The sequence below is a fragment of the Seriola dumerili genome, unplaced genomic scaffold (assembly GCF_002260705.1).
Source record: "Seriola dumerili isolate Sdu_G_001 unplaced genomic scaffold, Sdu_1.0 BDQW01000036.1, whole genome shotgun sequence".
Taxonomy (NCBI): domain Eukaryota; kingdom Metazoa; phylum Chordata; class Actinopteri; order Carangiformes; family Carangidae; genus Seriola; species Seriola dumerili.
In genome coordinates, this window is record NW_019174291.1 from 1552755 (window position 1) to 1573768 (window position 21014).

Genomic DNA, 21014 nt, shown 5'->3' on the forward strand with positions numbered 1-21014 from the left:
CTCAACATACAGTACAAATATATACACATATCTTTGTATATATGTTTGACTATATGCATGTTTTGTTTGTATGCACATATAAATATGTAGTAAGTTGTTTGTAAGTATGTAATGTATAGATAATGAAATGTATCATTAAATGTGTCATAAGCTTACCGTTACATTTGGCGAATCTTTCCTCACAGGCCTCTGAGTGTAAATCTGTTCCACTGAGCAAACACAAGTAAAACAATATAACACACTGACACTTTCCACATTAATAATTAATGTCATAACATTTCAGCCACTGTCCACAATGTCTTACTCAGAGAAACTTAAAGAAGAGCAAAGGCAGAATAAATTTTCATTCTTTCACCTGCATTTTTATCATCTAAAATATAGTGAGCAACACGGCTGAAACAAATGTACTGTATACACAGACTGTATATTGCATATGTTTCCTGTGCTTTTGGTGAGGTAATATTTCCAAAAGTTAAGTGCAGAAAGCTGCAGAAGTGCATTTTTGCTTTAGCAAATTAAAGCATGTTTTCCTCGCCAGATGAAGAGTAAGATTTGAAAAAGAAAATATTTCTGGCAGAGAATATTTGAAAAAAAATGTGACAAAATGATATAAAAACATGAAGGCTTGTAGTGACAGCATGTGTGTTTTCTTACAGCTTATGTCAGAGTTTGTCCTCTCTGCCCGGTTGTGTTTGTTGATTGACTGGATCCTCCTTAAAGATCCTGGAACTGCCACCTTAAATCAACAACAAAACCTATGGTTAACCCCACCACCAGTTAGAAAATTTTATTTTACAGCTAATTTATAATGTGAAATGAAATTAGACTCACCAAAAGTGGAAAATCCCTTTAATTTATTTAAATGTATTTATTTAAAATGGAAATAATAGACTGAAATAATAGATTGAATATCTTTTTTGACTAATCAGCAATTCATCATGACATAAACAGATTCCTCATATCTTCCAAGAGTCTAATCTCAATTTATCAAAGAAAGTTTTGATAAGAATCTGGTTAAGACCTCCATGTCCTCGTCCTCCGACATCAGGCAGGTCTTCAGTTTCTCAGGGTGGCAGAACTTCTCCAGCAGGTCCAGGGTCAGCTCCTGGTTCAGGCACTGCTGGGTCAAAAATGTGTGCTGCAGAGAGGGGATGAGGTAGAGAAGAGACACAGGACACAAAGAATGGAGAAAGAGACAGTGAGCACAGATTAACAGAAACAGCAGATAACTGGAGGAAGAAGACTGTTAACAGCAGTGCAGTGGTCAACACCAGCTCAGTCCGGTAAATAATAGTTTTTGGCCACATGGAGGCAGCAGAAACAATTTGTTGACAACTTGTTTGACTTGTTCATTTAAAAGTCCCATATTTGACACTTTTCCAGTGTTGTATTTGAAGTGTTTATCCATAAGAAGATATATTTGTTTTTTTAAGAACCAAAAACCATCTGAGTGTAGTTCTACATCTCCTCTCTCAGGCTTCTCTCTGGAGCTCTGGTAACAACAGGTCGGTGAGCCAATCAGAAGAGAGGAGGCCCTGAGCCGATTTCAGGTAAACACTCAGAGAAACCAAATCCTGCAAGATTGAATGGTGGGTCCAGGTGGGTGGGGCTTGGGGCATGGCTTAGAGCAGTGACTGCTTGTTGTGACATCACAAAGTTACAGAAGTCCTTACAGCTGGTTTTAAGGCTCAGTCTCTGAATACAGGCTGTGTGCATTTCTCTGTGGACTGAGGCTTTGATACTTTCAGAGTATTAATATAGAACCTAGACCTGCTTTATAATCAAACAACACATGGACATCTACCTTTATACTCCATGGGACGTTTAAAGATCCAGCAGTTACAGAGGAACACTAACTTTGGTTTGGAGCCAAAACAGTAAAGTTGTGAGCCGGACAGCTGAACGATGAGCCAAAACTCACTATGAAGCTCCTTAAAGTCAAGGGTAGCTGCAGATTCTCACCACGGGCAAACCCTGTCATATTGTCTTTTGATAAATTATTATAAAAAAAATAGCTTTTAAGCTGTAATATCCTCTTTCCAACTGCCCCTCACAAATCAGCATTACTACATTTTCAAAATAATGTGAGAATGTATGAGCTTTAATCAGTAGTTACGACCTTCAACTGACAGCTGGTCTTCTCTTAAACATTCACAGTCTGTCAGTCTCTCTGGCTCAACTGATCAGTCAACTCCATGCAGAAACGACACTATATAAACTTAAAGAGAAGATTTTGTGAGAAATACTGACCGAGAGCATCTTGGAGGCGCTGGGTCTCTTCTTCGGGTTCCTCACCAACATGGCCTTGACAAAGTTATAAAAATTGGACGACCTGCAGACAGGAGATATGTTGGCAGCATTTTATAAATAGAAAAAAAAAATCTACATACAGTTCTTCATAAATACATACAGTATACAGACATAAAGAATTGATTGTATTTAGATCCTTTTTATCAGTTCATATTGATACACCAGTTGAAGGTACTTGTGTGCTTGCTTTTATTTCCTCTTATTATGTAACATACACTGAGAAAACAAATATACAAGACCAGAAAACTGCACCTGATCATAACAGACTGATTGATACTGTAGGAAAAAATTGCTCCCATGTTTAAATGAAAAAATATAATATATTTTATAATAGTTATAATAGTTTTTATTTACCATTTGGACTTGTCTTTCAGTTTCGGAGGCTGGTAGCCGCTCTTGGACATGAGAAACAGGACGCTGCAGAAAATGACAGAGTTGACCACAATCAACAAGAATCTGCATGTGTTAAATTATGTGCATGATGTCACATACATGTATATAGTTTGTGGGCTGGACCATAACTATAGTGTGTTTCATTTGGCAGAGTGAGGAAGGTGTTTGTGTGACTGGGCGATAGCATGCATGAACATCCGTTTGCCGGACGTGTGGGTGGTGGAAACATTGTTGTTTGTTTTCTTTGAAAGATAACAAAACCAATCAGCATGGGCGGGAATGTGTTTAATTACAGGACTTTGCATGCAAGTGTCCACACGCATGGGGAAACACAAGTTTTTGAGTGTAGCATGTGAATATGTTTCACAAATATTTTTGGTGTGTGCGTGATTGTGACAGGGATCAAGGCAGAATAGATTTCTTCATGGGTCTTTTATGGCAGAAATGCAATCAATCAGTATGTGCAGGTCTGTCCAAAGGAGCAGTAAACAATAAAGACGCAGACAGTTAACACAAAGTGGTCCTGGTCTCTTCTTATCATCTGCCAGATTTGAACTGAACAATGTTTACTGTTATGAACATTAATGTTAGCATTTTTTGTGGAACTACTTTCTACTGATGAAATTGTTCGTCTGAAAACTGCTCATTATCCAGAGTAAGGGACCCTTTCTAGAGAGAGGTGTTGAAATTTTATGTGTAATTTTCCATCACTATCAGCAGCACAAATTAAACTTTTTTTTTTTTTTAATTAATTTCCACTGTACCTGGGTGGCAGCAGAAATCTCAGAAATGTTATCTCAAAACTTGGACAAGTAAAACCAGAGGTAAGTGAGAAAATATTACATATTTTGTCATTGAACCGACCCTTTAATGTAAATAATTCAGAGGGTCTGCAAAGGGTGGGGGCTGCGGGTGTAGGTGAACTCCAACAGGGCCCAGGTTTTATTGGTCATTTATATTAGAATTAAATGGGATATTACAATATTAGAAGTAATTTAAAAGACAATAATGTTTTTAGGTGTAACTTGGAAACCAATAACGTTACTCCACCTCTGGCGGACAGTGCAGGGTCCAAAATGAAGTAAGTGATTATCATCTTCATTAAGTTAGACATAAATCTACTCTGACAGGGTAAAAATTTGAATCCAAAATATAACATATAATAACAGTTATTCATAAGGGAAAATCAATTGGCTGCATAATGTGCATCGTAATCAATAACAAGTAACACAGTCTTGTTCTCCCAAGAACGTCTTTAGAAATTAAGCTTCCTGTGTGTGATGTGATGTATGTGTGTATATAAACTCACGGCCACAGTAGTTAACTGCAGAGTTTTCATATAGCATATAGCAGTGTCATCAATGGTTTGAATAACCATAATACTCACAGCAGAACATTTACTGCTTTTAGCTGTTACTAGGCAACAGCTTCATGGTGTAGTAAACTAATATTTCTGTAATGCCCTAAAAACATGAATGAACTTAAGTCATTTGTGATTGGCAAGTGGTCATAGTTGATAATGACCATGGTTATTTTTGACTGATATCTGTGTGTATGCGGAGAGGTGAACACATGCTTATGTCTTTCAGTGTGTATTTACCGCAGCGGATGGACGTCAAACATTGGTGGCTGTAGCTCTGCCATCTCTATAGCTGTGATGCCCACAGACCAGATGTCACATAGTTCATTGTAGCCGCCTTTTATCTCCACTGCTGCCACCTCTGGTGCCATCCTGAGGGCGGGAGGGGAACAGCAGTGATTTACACATCACAGAAAACACAACCAAGCAGAACAGATCAGTAGTTATACTATCACTTTTGTCAAAGACGCAGCTGCTCTGATCCTAGATTACAGCTCTGTGAAAACAACAAAAGATTATTCTAAATTATCATGGTTAGAATATAACTTTTAAATGTTGCTCACTGTTTGCCAGACAAGCAGGAAATGGCTCATCATGTTGAAATATATGTGACATATTTTGAATATAATTGCACAAATGTTTGCGCTAGCTACACAGCTGCTTGAAAAGTAATGGCATCATGCAGGACACATGATATGCATATATATAATGTGGTAAAAGAGTTCATATCAATTTGCTCCCATCAGCCACCTGCAGTTATTTTGTCCCTAAATGTTCAGCGTCAGGTGTTTACAGGAGAAAACTCAAAGCTGCAGAGAGAGTGGTCTCTTGGTTTTGACCTTACCAATATGGCGTCCCAATGAAGGACATCCGCCGGGCCAGAGTGGCTGTGATCTGAGCTGAGATCCCAAAGTCAGCTACACAACAGAGGAAATAAAAAATATGAGTGAAAAACAACTGCCATCCATTCAACACCTGTCATATGTGAAGGTCTGCAAATCAGGAAGACAGGTTTCTGCAAATCTTGAGTGAGCCTTTGTAATAATCTTACAATCAGAGATCAATCAAATAAATTTGTACTTTTTTATTTGACAAACATTTATTACAGAGTTACTGCAAACTGCTACAAAGGCAACATGTGCTAAAACTTGTCTTCAGTGCATAAACCCAACTTTTTGAAAAAAGAGCTTTAGTTTTTTGAATTTTGAAAATGTTTGTGTTTCTAATGTATGAGGGAAAATTCAAATAGGTCCATCAGTGTTCTTCAGTATTTGATCCTGTTTGAATTAACATGGTGTATTCATGGGAAACTGAAACACTGATAGTTTCTTGTAAATGAAACAATGTTTTGAACTGTTGGACTCAGACTACCACAAGATAAATTCTCAACCAGATGGGAAACACAGAGACACATTGAATCTTTCAATAACGTACAAATCAGCTATGTTTCAACAAGACAGCAGAGATATGTTAATTGAGCCGTAACTCTTGCAGCGAGTGACTCATCTTAACCACATTGGTACAGTGCACAACAGTGCAAACATCCACCTACCCAGCTTGACCTCGCCCTGATCATTGAGGAGGATGTTGGCACCCTGGAAGCAAGAGAGAGCAAGATAAACATGAACACAGACACAACCACAGACACTTCTTATTATAACAAGACTCTCCTTTACCCACTCAGTGATCTTTACCTGAACCCACACAATATGGAAATAACAAAAGCTCAGATAACTAACTACTGTAAACTCTCTGTAAACAGGCTCTCCAAATAATTAGCTAATTTTCTGTTGCATTATCTCTAGTAAGATTCAAATCTTTTTTTTATCCCAGATTTCAATGTAAACATTTACTGTCTCATTTTATAAACTACTTTTTCATCATAAATATATAGGGTTGAAAGTCTGAGAGCTTGAAATTACTTCAAATTTTGACACAACATATTGTCTATCAGATGTTTCAATAAAAAAAAAACATACACATTATTTTACTGTTATTCTTCATGAATACAAACAAGTCAAAACCCTAAATCTTTAGCACTTTGTTTGCCATGCTCTTATTTACATCTTACTCTTTGTTGTTGCAGTGACCCAGTTTTTCCAACAGCAATCTGAACGTTTAATCTTTTGTAGATTCTTGTGCTTTACCACAAATAAAATGCAAGATGCAAGCAAACAAACTTGAAGAATAAAAGTCCCACACCACTGTGTGACATTCTGACCTTGATGTCTCTGTGGATTTTCTTCTGTGCATGCAGGTAATCCAGGCCCTGGTCACACACACAGTGAACATCATAAACGTGACAGATGTGTGTCTCACCAAAATAAAAACATATTCATTTCACACATTAAAAGATCTTCAGCAAGGGAAAATGAAGAATAATAGAACATCATTATAAACAGTAATGTGTTTTAGATTATTATTAAGAAAACCTAAATGAATAATTAATATGCAATTACCTGTAGCATCTCCCTGCAGATGTACGCTATCTGTGACTCAGACAGAGGACCAGTCACTGTGAAACACAATTTGTTAAATATAAATAATAATTTAATGGAGAAACAGCATTTACAGCTTGTACAAGAGAAAGAAGAAAGCAGATTAAATGATCGAGGTTCATTACAACAGTCATTTACTGTAGTTAATTTTGCATATCAGAACTGTGGACTGGAACAGCTTATGACTGGTGTCTAAGCTTCAAAAAGACTCCAGAGTTGTTTGCACAATTGATTTTTTTTCATTTGTAAAACAGTCACAGTAACTTTTAAAATTTAAACAAAATTTTAAACAAAAATACATATTAGAAGAACAAAGAGGAAAAAAAGTTGACTTAAAGCAAAATCTTTAGGTTTTTCAGCCGTGGTTGAAAGGGGAGAACACAGACAGGCCACTTTACAAACGACTCCACAGTTAATGCTAACTTCAGGTCAAGTTTAACCAAATTATCTGAACCACTCTGGATTTGAAAACAAACCTTATGGCACCTGTACTGTCTTGGAATAAATGTCATTTGCACAATTAGTTTATTACTTGTAAATTATTACTTGTTTATTAGTAAATTACTTGTAAAACTGTGTGTACCAGTGTCTCAGTGCCCTGTGTCTCTACAGTGGTGACTGAAATGTTTCATCTGTCTGCATCAACATCTATAGCACTGATCTCCTGTCTCTGCAGGAGACAGTAAGGGAGGAGGAAAAAAAACCCCCAAAATACTTTAACAGTAATACTATTAAGTCTTTTTTCTTAAAGCTTTAGAATGAGGCTGGCTCAACTATCTCCTGACCTCAGTCACTCTCAGTAGTACCTCTGTCTTTGAGTGAGCAGGTGAAAACCATCTGGCAGGAGTAGGAGGGGAATTTCTGGGGAAGCTTTAATCTCAACATAATGCAAAATACTCACATGCTCATTGTTTTTTTTGTTTTTTTTAGCACACTGTAGATATCATTATTATTATGGTTAATTGGTCATAAATTTAATATCTAATTCCCCCTTAATCCCTTATCAAGACACAACTCTGAGCTTTTCAGGATGTTTGCAGCTTTGTGATTTCATTTCTTCCCAGTTACATGTTGTTTTGGTTTCAACAATTTTCATTGAGTTTTTTTTTTTGCTTGTGCTGTTTAAGACGTGTTAAGATATGTTACAAGTACTCTAAGCATTCTTGCTTCATCAAATAAATAAACAGATATAACTGTTGCATCAGATTAATAAAACTATAAACTCATAAAGGCAGTTTCTTCACGCCAGGTTCAAATATTAGCCACACACACATACAGACACACTCCCTCACCATGGTAGATATCCTGGAGGGAGCCTCCTCCACAGAACTCCATACAGATCCACAGTTTATTAGCTCTGCAGATAGAAGAGGGAAAGTTATTTGTTATCTGCTGTATCTATGATTAATAAGAGAGTGAGAGTAAACACAGGAACAGACAGCTTACCGTATGTAGCTGCCATAATAGGCCACTATGTTGGGATGTTTGCAGCTCTTCACAATGACGATCTCCTGCTGGATGATAGAAAAATCATCCTCTGTGGAACCAGACAGAGACAGAAGATGCATGTTTATTATCATCATCACATCAAATATGAACACATGTATAGTCAGCCGTTATACGTATACCAGTTGACATATACATAGATCAAAACCAGTGCCTGTTTTCAGCATAATTACTTATTCCTGCACAGTTACAGTGTCTGTGTGTGTGCATGTGTGTAAGAGGCATATCCATTAAACTGACTAAGCTAGAAAATGATGCATGCTGGGCGATCCTGGAAAAACATTTTCTCTGCAGAAATGCAAACATCAGACTAAACCCTCTGAAAAGCTCACAGAAATAAGATAGATGATCACTGGTTTTGATTGTCAGTGATAAGCTAGTTTGTGACTAAGGTTGTCGTTGAGGTTGTCATCATTGCTGACTTTACTTGCTAATCTTTTCAGATTATTTATGAGGCTAAAGGAAGTACAAGTTCAAGTTTTATAGCAGGAAAAGGGAAAAAGCTTCTGAAATGTGAAACGTCTCAATCCAGGAGTCTCAAAACCTGCTATCAAACTGATCCTGTTCCTCTAGAACGTCATTACGAAGTGTCTTTCTGCATGACGTCACACTCACAGCTGTGGGCTTTAATAAGGAGCGTATATTAATGCACAGATGAGCTGTGATATGTCCACCGACATAAACATCTGTAACCAAAGATACTGACAGATGCACTTCTCACTCAGCTGTTGTGTTATGTGCTGCTTTCCTGTTAATACAAATAAATATACCCGAAACAAGAAGCACATACTATAAAACTTATTTCCTATTAAGATCTTCAAAACTAGGCCTGACACATTTGAAACGTTCGGAAACATTGACATCTCACACGCGTTTGTACTGCCCGGCCCATGGGCAGGTCAGTGGGGATTAAAAGGTTAAGGAAATGAGTTATGTTTCCATTTCTTGCATGAATAAGTCTGCAACAAGAATTTAAAACAGAATAACAGAATGAATGAGCTGGGTGTCATAGCTTTGAGTTGTATGATTTTTGTTGCTGTGCCACTGTGGGAAATAATGACTCTCTCTTTCTCACTGTGTGTGCGCCTAGCTCTGCCTTTTAGCACTTACTGCGGTGTAATGTTTTGTTAAAACCTCCTGTAATGGAATCATAATGAGTAAAAGGTGGTAATTATGTTGCCTTAAAACAAGTTTAGGGACTTTCATCAGATGAAGCTGAGACTATGCACTTGCCATAAGCAGCATGCGTCTTACACTTGTCCTCGGGCATGAGTAGGACACCTATAGGTCTGTTTCTCAGTGCCTTGTCTTAACATTTTAGCCTCTGACGTTGCAGAAATATTACAAGAACTAAATGAAAAATGTAGAACACCGACAGATTAGAGATGTGGCTAAAGGAAATGCAAAGATGAACATGGGTTCTGCTGTTTCCTGATGAAATCAAATGAAAAGAGAAACTTTCACCTGGCTCCATCTTGATGACCTTGATGGCTGCCAGCTCTCCGTTCTGCTTGTTACGTGCCTGAAAACACAAGAACAGAAAAAAACAGCTTAACATTTTCACACTGCAGCTGTTAGTCATTTGATGACAGTACTACGTTGTAAGTGTGGTGTATTTGAGTTGTGTTTTTTGTCTGTGTGCCAGCAGAGCTTCATTTGCATGTTTTCTGTCCAGATCAGTGGAGTGCAACAAACAGCCCTCCTCACCACTGTGACATCAGGGACACAGAAATACATGTACGGAAGCTCAAGCTCAGACACACACATGCACACACACTTACAGCATGTATTCATGCACACAAGAAGGCAAACATATACGCACATGCTGACCTTTAGGGTGTGATACCAGATTGTGGTGACACTTCTCTTTGCTTATCCACATTATTTATAAACAGAAACCACAAAAAAGATAACTTCCTTATAAAGATTTTCTAAATGGGTCCGAGTTGATAGTATGTTCTGTACTGCACTCTATTATCTTTATAAGGATCGTGGTACAGTATAGAGCTGAGAGAGACATTTCACATCACACACATAGAAGGTGCTGCCAAATATCAAAATATGCCACTGTTAAAATGATCCGTTCTAATGTTGTAAGTCAGGGTACTTTACCCCATCAGAGTTCGTATATCATTATTTACAAGATTCAGCTTTAGAGAGATTGCAGCTTGGCTGGGGGCACCTCATGCTTTATTGTTCATCATCTTGGTGACTGATTGGTTCATTTTCTTGGTTCATTTGTGTGTTCATTGCTCATGTTCATTCTCTCAGCCAGAGACTGATGTGGCTTATTCTAACACTGGTTAATTAATCCTACTCCCACTTTACGGAGGATTTCTAAATTAGCTTGAGCAGCAAGAGGCAGAATGGCTCAACAACAAAGACAATGGTCGCTAACTAAAGAAATTCAGACTTCATTAGCAGAAAATCAAAGTTAAAAGACGTCAAAGTCCCTACCCACACTGTCTGACTGACAGGTGGTCACCAAGGAAACACCACAGCACTAATCAACAAAGATCAACAAAACAAGAAAGAAGCAATGTTAATTTGCAGGTAGACAATTAACAATAAGCTCCTCTTTTCATTGGGTAGAAAGGCTCTTCAGTGAGGGGTGAAGACTTCACACATATAGGCCTCAGTCTGAGATATGACGGCCCACCCACCTCTTAAAAGGAAACACCCATTCACATTTTCTCCCTCCTGAAATAGAATAGTCATAAGTGTTCTCTATCGGTGAGGGCAGAACAGGTAGTTTACAGTGACAATGGAAACTCCACTGCCTCAGAGAGGGAGTTTTAAAAACAAGACACATGGACATTTGATGGGCACTTTTGTCCAAAGCACCAAATATGGTCAAAAGTCACTCTGTCAGGCAGAGTGACGGGAGGGTTGAAACCTCAACACCATCCATAAACTATAAGCATAAACCATAAGCATAAACTACTAGATAATGTATATAATATTTACACATACACGTGTCCTTCACACTCATCTTAAAAGAAGGATTCTTAAGATACAAATTAAATGACAAATACACTTTCCCTGAAGGAAAAGAGAACTTTTTAAAGACACGACCAGACAGCAGGCAGTGGCCGCCGCCACTGTCAAAGCATTACATTCATTTTGTCGGAAAATTAAAACCACCGTCAAATAAACTGTAATGGAAGCTGACACTTCACGGGTGGAGATGTTATAATGCTAGTGGTGTTCTGTTGCTCAACCAAAAGTCGGGCCTTTGATTTGACTTTGAAATGGCACAGTGGAAAGTCAGGGTGTTGTGGTCACAGTGGAGGGTGGTCATAAACAACAGACCCTTTATGAGAGACATTTTTATTTCGCTTTCCTTATGTAACCAAAGCCAAAGCCTAACGCTGTCATTTCACAAACAGAATCACACACAAAAATTTTTTTCTCATGTTCCCCTTGTACTGTCAGATAGTTTTGATTTTACATGCTGAGGTATTAAAATATGTCTCTGAGAGTACCGTCATGGCCCCAATATAGTGGAAGTGAATAAAATTTGGTTGTGACAAAGCTCTGAGTAACAGCTTTAACAAATTTGAGTAACAGCTTTAACAAATTTAAAAACTCAACAGGAATGTGTCTTCCCAAAAGCAATGTCCCTATTATTCAGGACAAGACACTAACCTCTTTTGTTCTTTGGAACTACTTTCAACTGAAGAAGTCCCTTTGAAATGAATCCAGAGTTATTTTTCCTGAATAGAGATGTTGGACTGCTGAGATCCAGATATTAACTAAAACTCAACCTAAACATAAAAACGGGGCCAGACTGGCATAATAATTCAGGCCAGGAAATTTAACATCAGCCCAGGCCCACAACAGACTATGTGTAGTGTAACTGCTTTGTTGAGAAAAACTTTTCTCTTTGTTGTTTCATCATAGTATCATAGCTTTAGCTTGTGTATGTGTCTTCAGTCTCAAGAGTTAGTCAATTGCTCCTCCATAATTAAGGCTACAGGAATAAATATTCATATTTGTTGAGCACGTCTAGGGTCTTTTAGAGTGTTTGTTCTGCACCTGGTAATTTCTCAGCTCTGAGCGAACTTGTGTTGAACATCATGAAGATCTGGTAGCTCTGAGTAACTGGAGGTACTTCCACCTGACAGAAAAGTACAGCTCTTCTCAATATTATTTCCTAGCATGCACAGACCATGATGCCATTTACAAGTTTTTTTTAAGACTCAGCTCCAGGAGTGTTTTCGTAATATTATGACATGCTGATTGAGAGTTGCCCTGCTAATATGTTTTGATTTTTTTAACACTAACCACATCCCTTGCTCATGAACAAATGTGTAATTTCAGCACTTTCCTTCAGTTATCTTCTCTTTTTAATGTGCTCGCTCCCGGCTATGTATTTTCTGTTTCTCTTGTTCTCTCTTTGTCTCTGTCCATTTTTTCTCCACACTGCTCGGCCACGTGCGCTCCAGGTTTGATGACAGCAGAAATCATGCCAACAGGTTAAAGCAAGCAGGGGGTGCTGATGATCCACAGATCACAATAATAGCAATTGCTGGCTGTTTTTTTTTTGCATTGATTTAAAGCATTTCGTTTTGTATTTTTTAACACCTTTTCAAAAACCGTAAAAATTCTCAGCGTGCACCCAACAGCCAGTCTGGGCCTGAATGAAAGATAAGGTTTTTTTGCTATTTAGATGAACTGATCTTTTAACTTTGAGCCTGACCAAAGTTGCTTTACTTGCCTGAATTTGAACCTGATTTTGACTAGAAATACTTCACAACAAACTCTTGACAATCTCAAAGCATTTTAGTTAGCAGTTACCCACTAACACATCCAGCAGACACAGAGTATCCCATCAGAGTCGCGTCTTTAGTCAGCAGAGAAAATTACAGTAATTCCTCCTCCAGGTCTAGTCTCCACAACCAGACCCTTGTTTACTTTGAATACCTTACACCTGGAACACACGACGTCAGTGTCAGGCAGTGTGTTCTCGCCATTACAGTTCTTTACATATACTTGACCTCTGTGAGCTTGTATGTGTACCATGAGAGTCACAGTTTACGTAGCTACTGTATGTGCTGGCTGAAAACACAGAGAAATGAATTAAACACAAATAAAAGCGACTAAGAAGCTAGGTGTTAATGTTCTCTAGGTTTAGTTCTGAAAGTGACTCTTTCAAAGACGACCAAGTCAGTATCAAAAATATCACTTCATGCTGTTAGACTATGTAGATTTGTTTACCATGGCATGCCTAATTTGTCTTGCACACTGTAATCCCTCCACCGTGCATGAGAGTTTTGCACAGCTCTAGACAGCAAGGTGTTCTCTGTGTGATCAGTGGAGGCTGTAAACTGCACAGGACTTCACAACAGTCTGATGTCTTCTGTGAAATGTGTGTCTGAGAAAGTTTAGTCATGCTATCATTACAGAGCAGATTACATGAACATGTACAGTATCTTGTTGGATATTATTACACAACACTTCTGGTTAAAAATGAGACATACACAAGTTTCATAGAAGGTAAATATCTTCTGGGAAGCAGTAGAACCTGTCTAGTCATATCATGTCTGTACTCACATGTGAAGTACAGTAGAGACAAACAAAAGCAGTTAGTGGTTGAAAGGCAAGTATAATGACAGCAACAATGACAATGGAAACTCCATTCATTTGAAAGAGTCTGTGTGTGTGTGTGTGTGTGTGTGTCAGTGTGTGACATGACAGAGGTCACTGAGAGGAAAGACACCCAACAAATCATCAGTAAACAACCAAACACACACACGAGTTTAACATCACAGCGGAAGTTGCGGCCAATCCACAGCAACATTTCCATCTTGAAGAGTGTATTCACTAGTTTCCTCTGATCACTATAAGTAGGGGTCTTTCCTTTCATTGACCTCTGTGATGGCACATAGAGACAAGATAATAACTAACATCATAATACTTGGATTCGTTGCTAAAGCCACTGGAAACCAGTAGGTTTAATCACGCTTACAATCCACCTCAACAAAAACAAGAAAGAAGATGAAGGGAAATGAAGAAGTGGACCCTGCTTACTTCCTCTAACTATAAATCACTGAGATTTGACCTGTTGACATGAAAGGTCACAGTGAGAAGGTAAAGGGACTGACTGATAACTGAGACATCATAATGGTCCACACAGGAAATCCCATCACAATGCATTCGCTTTAAAGGGGCTATTTGTAAGTTTTATCCGCCCCTATCTGGTTAGCATGCTAACTTCATCAGAAGAAAAGAAGTGATAGGAGCAAAACGAGCGTCAACACTGATGTTGCTTTCTACCACTGGAGACAGCTCATAGTAAATAAAGGAGTGAAGTTTGATGCGGAATTCACAAAGTTTCTTCTTGACTAGTAGTAAACAGCTGTTAATGCTAATGTATCAATAGCAAAACTAACAAATAGCTCCTTTAAAGACTGTTGTGTTTTGTCCTCTTTGTCCTATTTCAGAATTGTTGGATAAAAAAACAAAAAAACTAATCTAGCTAGTTTAATAATACCAACAGACGCAATGCAAAGTGGTTTATATTGTTCACACATTTCTACAACCATGACATATACCAATAAATCCATACACACAACCCTGAATTAAACCCAACTTTAATCTATAAACTTAATATAAATCTGACCATAACCCCAACATCTGAACCTAATTCTAATCCTTGCCCTCAAAACTAGGCTGAACCCGTAACATAAAACCGACCATCCTTACTCCCAGGTTTTTTATTCCTGTTTTGACAGGAATATATTTTGCAAAATTCCATATTGTTGTCTTACTGATAGAGATGAGAAAAATCTATTTCACCTCTATGTGTTTGATACAGAGGTGCCTCAATAACATGTTTAACCTGTACTTAAGTACAATTTTAAAGTACTTCCAATATTTCCATTAAACAATACTTCAACCTGGGGCGCCTCGGTGGCTTTATAAGCACATACCACATGACCTTAATCCTAACCATAGCGGCCTTGGGTTTGAGTCCAACCCACTGGCCTGTGCTGCATAACATCTCCTCTCTCTTCCTGTCTTTTCTCTCTCACTCTCTCTCTTTATACCTCTATTCCACTACATTTATATTTCACTTTTCGGAGAGTAGCTTTTCATCCTGTTTACAGTCAGTCTACTAAGTAAAGTTTTTTAGTATAGCTCATTTCATACACACAGGTTATTCATGCATTATTTACATATGCAACATAAGAAATCAAATAGGAAATATAATATGAAACATGAAAACACAAGTTGAAATAAGCCTCTTAAAAAGGAAACAGATAAAAACAAAGAGGTTATAGATGGGGTTATAGGTTATCATTACAAGGAAGTGCTCAGGGTTCAGTCAAGAGTGGTAGAGAACAGCATAGTGGATTAAAGGTAATTAGAGGTATCTTCTGGAGGTTTGCTCAAGATCTGTGGTAGAAAGAGACTGCAGGCTGCTTCTCGGTGTTTAGTTTGAACTGTGTTCACAGGCTGCTATAACCTGACAGGCAGAGGGCGTCCATGTGGTAGATGATGTATTTTGGTCCTAAACCTCTGAGGGGTTTGTAGACAAGCAGCGGCACTTTGCATTTTATTATTTGACACACTAGAAGCCAGTGCAGTGACCTTTGAATTGGTGTGATATTTTTACTTTTCCTTGTCTTTGTTCTGAATGAGCTGAAGAATTCAATCGACACCTCAGAAAACAAACATCATGGCAGTCTAACCTGCTGGAAGGTACAAAGTTTCATGTTTTTCATATGAATCCTCTGATTCTTGGAATAATATAAGATGATAGTATGCAGACTTACTATTGATTTGATGTGCATAAGAAAGTTTTTAGCTCTGAGTCCATGATAACACAAACATTTCTTACTTGCCAGAGTCAAAATGAGCACTGACTGATTCTTTTCTTCTTTTGTACTAAAGACAATTCTGTTTTGTCTGTATTTAGCTAAAGGAGGGTCGGGCACATCCAATCAATGATTTGCTCATAGATTTAGGAGGAATAGGAATACACAGATATTAAACTGATCATTTATCATCTCATTAGACTGTGGGTAACTGAGCAAATACACAAAATCCCAACACTGGATTAGTCCTTTGTATTTGATCTCATAACGTACTAAAGCACACTGTCTCACACACACACACACACGCCAGTTAGAGGCTGGTATTCGGCTGCAATTAGTTTGATTTTCTCTGTACTGTAAATTATCCCACTTCCTCTTTTTTGGGTTAAAGATAAATTATCACCAAACAAAATTCAAGCACATTTCAGTGTAAAACACACACTGACAGACACACACAAAACCACACTGTTTAAGCAGAAACTTGACACACTTAACTCAGCTAAGCAGGCAGATTTTGTATGTAGTCCGCTGCTCATTCATCTCACTTCTTCATTTTGTTTCTGAGGTTGCACACACACACCAGGTGCAGCCCACAGCTTCTGTGAGGCTACAGTCCTGAAACTAGAGTTGCACCATGTTGAACTGCAGCACCAACTGCAGCTTAGTAGCACAAGCCACATCAGATAAGGAGAGTCAGGCTTTTTAGGAGATGAAGATCCTGACATGGTCAGATGCAGAGTTGCAGTCAGTTTAGTCAACTCTGAGTCAAATCCCAAACTTTGCTCCCGAGAACTGTTACACATATTTTATATAACTCTTACCCATATCTTAAACTGGGTGTACAGCCGTGAAAGAAAAATCAAACATCAATAAAAGCAGAGATTTATGTTTAAAATGTAGAGATAGGAAGGGAAGAAATCAACTGAGAAGAAAAAACTGACAAGACTTCTTTTTAAACTCTCAAGACGGCAAAAACATGACTAAAGAGTAATACTTTTTGACCATCATCAAATGAGACTGTAAACAGGAAGTGACCTCCTGATATGAAAATGCATACACCAGATCGTATTTCTGAAGAAATTACGCTGAATGTTTGTGTTTATATTCACATACAGAGTTGGAGTGCAGTACATCGAGGAAAGTCAGATTCAACTTCCACTATACATCTGACAAATAGCGGATGTTCATGTCTTACAGAGCATGCTATATGAGTAATTTGATCAAGAACACATGGCTTCTGTGGGTCAGGACTCTCTGATTCATATGTGGGGGATCCAACAAAGGTGAGAAAATAAATGTAGTGCAGTTACAGGTGAGAACACAACATGCACAAAAATCCCTAAAATGACTTTCAGAAGTATCATGTTTGTCTAAACCCTTTGACTCACATTCTATTATCAAAAAAAAAAGAAGAAACCCAAACAAATAACCCGATGGTGGTACGTGAATATAGAAGATGTGGAGGACGTTAAATAAGATTACAAGTACATGATGAAAAAGTTGTCCCATTTAATCAACAGAAAATTCTCACAAGTGAGATCTTTGAAAAATAAAAGAATGATTTGCAATGACAGCCATGCGTTTCTGAAACTACGCGAGTGGTGTTGAATGAAACCTAAAGATACTCCACCGACAATGATATGTTCAGGGTCATATATTGTAGTTGTGTGACACCTGAGAAGAAAACGCAGTTTATTCATCACTTAACACAATTTACACAACTAAAATGTCTCAACAAATCCATCCATTATCTGTACCGCTTATCCTTATAGGGTCGTGGGGGGGCTGGAGCCTGCTGACATTGGGCGAGGGTGGGGTACACCCTGGACAGTCTATCACCAGTCTATCGCAGGGCTGACATATAGAGCTACACAAGCATTCACACTCTCGTTCCCACCTATGGGCCCTTTAGAGTTGCCAGTTAACCTTATGTGCATGTCTTTGGACTGTGGGAGGAAGCCGGAGTACGTGGAGAGAACCCACGCAGGCACAGGGAGAACATGCAAACTCCACACAACCGGGGTTCAAACCCGGAACCTTCTTGCTGTGAAGCGAGGAGGTGCTACCCACAACACCACTGTGCTGTGTCTCAACAAATACTGGATGGAGTTCCATGAAATTTTATAAAGATATTCATGGTCCCCAGAGCATGAATCCTACTGACCTCAGTGATCTCCAGACTTTTCCTCTTGCACCACCAGCAAGATGATATTTTTATTGTTTAGTGACACATCTCAACAACTATGAGACAGATTGCATTGCAGTTTGGTACAGACATTCACGGTCCCCACAAGATCAATTGTAATAACTTAAGTGATCCCCCTGACATTTCACCTGGCATCATCATCAGGTCAAAATTTGAATTTCCACAGTATCTCTAAGGGCCGTACAAAGGCAACTGGACTTGAAGACGGTTCATCTCTCATCTGAAAGGCCTCTTCAGTCACAGCTGAGTAGTGGGGAGCTCTGGGAATTTAACACCTTGCGGGTCGTTGAGGTGAGTTGTGATCATCATGTGAGTCATTAAAGCTGCCGTGCTGCCGCGGTAAGGACTGAGCCTAAGTGGTACGTGAGCCACCGGAGCACTCACGTAGATTACCTCCTGTGTTTCGTGATTGCCGTTCCAGTTTGACATTCTTTTACTCTCTTGCCAAAATGTGTACATTGGTGTCCTCAGATGAGTTTCCCTTGTCCTTTAGATGTGCGTGGACTGCTGAGCCCTGACCTGAGGAGTGGGCCTTGCGTTGTGCCATGTGTTTGTTTTGATTCCCCAATGTTCAAGTGTGTGCTTTTTCTGTTGCATTTAACTGTGTACACTGAATTGCTTTGCTTGTGCCTAGGTGTTTTGTCCTTATTGGTGGACAAGCTCCTGTCTCAGCGTGTTACTGGGCTTGAAGTGCACAGGGATTTAGATACTCCAGCAACATAAGGAATGTTGTTCTGTTTGTTGTTGTTTTCTCCTCTTCCACTGAAGAAGCCTTTCAGATCAAGTAAGTCCAGTCCCCTTTGTAAAGCCCGTAGAGACACCATGTCCTGGATGACTGAGAAACTCTACAGACAATTTGTGCAGTACTTTGGATTAAGACCAAATACTTTTAAACTTAATGAAATTTCCACCGACCTCAGCTGTATTCTGTGTTTAGTACTACACTGGCATAAGTACAGCCTCTAATGCCACTAGCATGGCTTTAGGAAAATGAAAATGGCACCCAGCTGCAGTGAGTTGATCACACACTTGATGTCAGTGGGATGTAGACATGACTAAAGATTTAATCACCACAACCTTATACAAACTATTGAATGTTATCTGCATACTGCCCACACATACAAACGATAGTTTGCTTTTAGTTTGTGTTTTTGATGAATTTAGCATTTAAAGCATTTATATAGATGGGTTTATGACTTATTTAGGAAAAGAAATACTTCTTCATATCAAAACACAATTAGGTATTTCTCTTCTCTGGATGTGATAAACCTATTTTGATGAAATGAATGAAGTGGACTCAATTCAACTTGACTTATATATATATTATATTATATATAGAAAAAAATGCACATACTTTGAGGTGTAGCAATTGGTTGCTGCGCATCAGCTGCCTGATGTTGTCCAACAAGTAAAACAAGGTACTATTTGCAACACAATGGTAGAGTTAATAAAGGAAGATTGATGTATCAGCAGGTAGAAATGCTGTTTGGGTGCATGCCACCAATGATGACACTGAACACTGTCAAACTAAAATAAATGTCACCATGAACCACTTGATGTATCCAGTAGTTTATATAATAGTTCATATACAATTTCTCAGTTTCCTTCCTAATTTAGTAACTTTTTGTGTGATTTTTGTTGCTTTTATATAAAATGATCTAAAGCTCTCTTCAAAGCAGGATGTTCACTGCAGTTTGACTTGGTTAAGGGAAAAAACCGCCCTTTACCGTATAGCCTATACAGCATAATTTGTCTGTTTTGCTCTGTGTTGCTGGCTGATACGACACTCCAGTATTTTACTCATATTTAATTCATGACAGTTTTGGCATGATTTAGACACTTGATATAGAAGCTCTATAAAAACAAAAACAACTTCTCAGACACAGAATGTGATGCATTTTATATCCAATTTTGGATACTGAGTAGTTGACATGAGCAGTTAGAACCACATTAACATCAGAATCCAAGAGACTCGAATCTTATGTTTTAGGGACAAAACAAAAAACCACCTGAACATAAACTATACAGAAGAAAATAAAAATGTGGCCATACAGCTGTACAACACAAATCTGACTCTTCCCAGGTCTCGTCTGTGTGTGTCCACTCCTTTTACTGATCCTTCAAAAAGAGAAAGAGAGTGGATAAACGCTACAGTGCTGTGAGGTTATTTTGATTCCTCTGACCGTTCTTCTACAATATAATGATATGAATACAATATATTGGTATGAATACTGGTCATCACACACACAGAGAAAGACACACAGACACACAAAATTAAAAGATCTTTCTTCTTTTTCTTTCTTACCGCAACACGTAGCCAAACACATACTAAAGTGCATGCATGTGTAGGTTGAATCATAAGTGTGTGTGTGTGTGTGTGTGTGTGTGTGTAGGAAGACCAACTATGCAAATCTCTATATCTCTCTGCAGAACAGCACAGCGGGGTCTACTGACCTGTTTAGAGGAAGTGTGCTCACTCTACAGCCAACCTGCTTTGCATCAGTTACATTTACAGTTGACTGTATTTCACAGCAGAGCAGTCTGAGCACAGTAGCTAGATTAGCATGTTATTTGACAGAACAGCTTGACTCTGTTCCCCAAAGTTGTCAGCAAACAGCCACTTCAAGATAAATGACCCAAACCAAAGACCAAAGCTACTATTAAAGTTTTATTCTTATATTTTTGCAGTCAGTTTTGAAATCAAGCTCAAAACATTTTGAATTGTCCAGCCAACCCATCTGGAGACATCATGGAGGGACAGTGGAGAATGAAGGAGAGAGGTACAGATAGCAGAGGAGAGTATTTTTGCAGTAAGTCTACAGTAGGATATATTCTTAGAGTATTAAAAATCTATACAGGTGTTTTTGAGGTGATATGCAAAGGGGAACTTGATCTCCGTGAGATGACCTGATCAATTA

At 38.5% G+C, this 21014-nt stretch overlaps 1 protein-coding gene across 2 annotated transcripts in view; it reads right to left on the reverse strand.

Annotated features, from left to right (window-relative positions):
- LOC111216865 (mitogen-activated protein kinase kinase kinase kinase 5-like) overlaps nucleotides 1–21014 on the reverse strand; it is a 36387-nt gene that overhangs the window by 9299 nt on the left and 6074 nt on the right. For both annotated transcript variants that reach the window (XM_022738501.1, XM_022738500.1), the window contains 13 exons: nucleotides 9532–9589; nucleotides 8008–8098; nucleotides 7854–7918; nucleotides 6523–6578; nucleotides 6285–6332; nucleotides 5616–5658; nucleotides 4908–4980; nucleotides 4304–4435; nucleotides 2665–2727; nucleotides 2251–2332; nucleotides 1022–1138; nucleotides 655–736; nucleotides 157–209 (listed from right to left, as the gene is read on the reverse strand). In XM_022738501.1, coding sequence (XP_022594222.1) covers nucleotides 157–209; nucleotides 655–736; nucleotides 1022–1138; nucleotides 2251–2332; nucleotides 2665–2727; nucleotides 4304–4435; nucleotides 4908–4980; nucleotides 5616–5658; nucleotides 6285–6332; nucleotides 6523–6578; nucleotides 7854–7918; nucleotides 8008–8098; nucleotides 9532–9541 — 915 coding nt within the window. In that variant the 5' untranslated portion in view covers nucleotides 9542–9589. The remainder of the gene's footprint in view (nucleotides 1–156; nucleotides 210–654; nucleotides 737–1021; nucleotides 1139–2250; nucleotides 2333–2664; nucleotides 2728–4303; nucleotides 4436–4907; nucleotides 4981–5615; nucleotides 5659–6284; nucleotides 6333–6522; nucleotides 6579–7853; nucleotides 7919–8007; nucleotides 8099–9531; nucleotides 9590–21014) is intronic.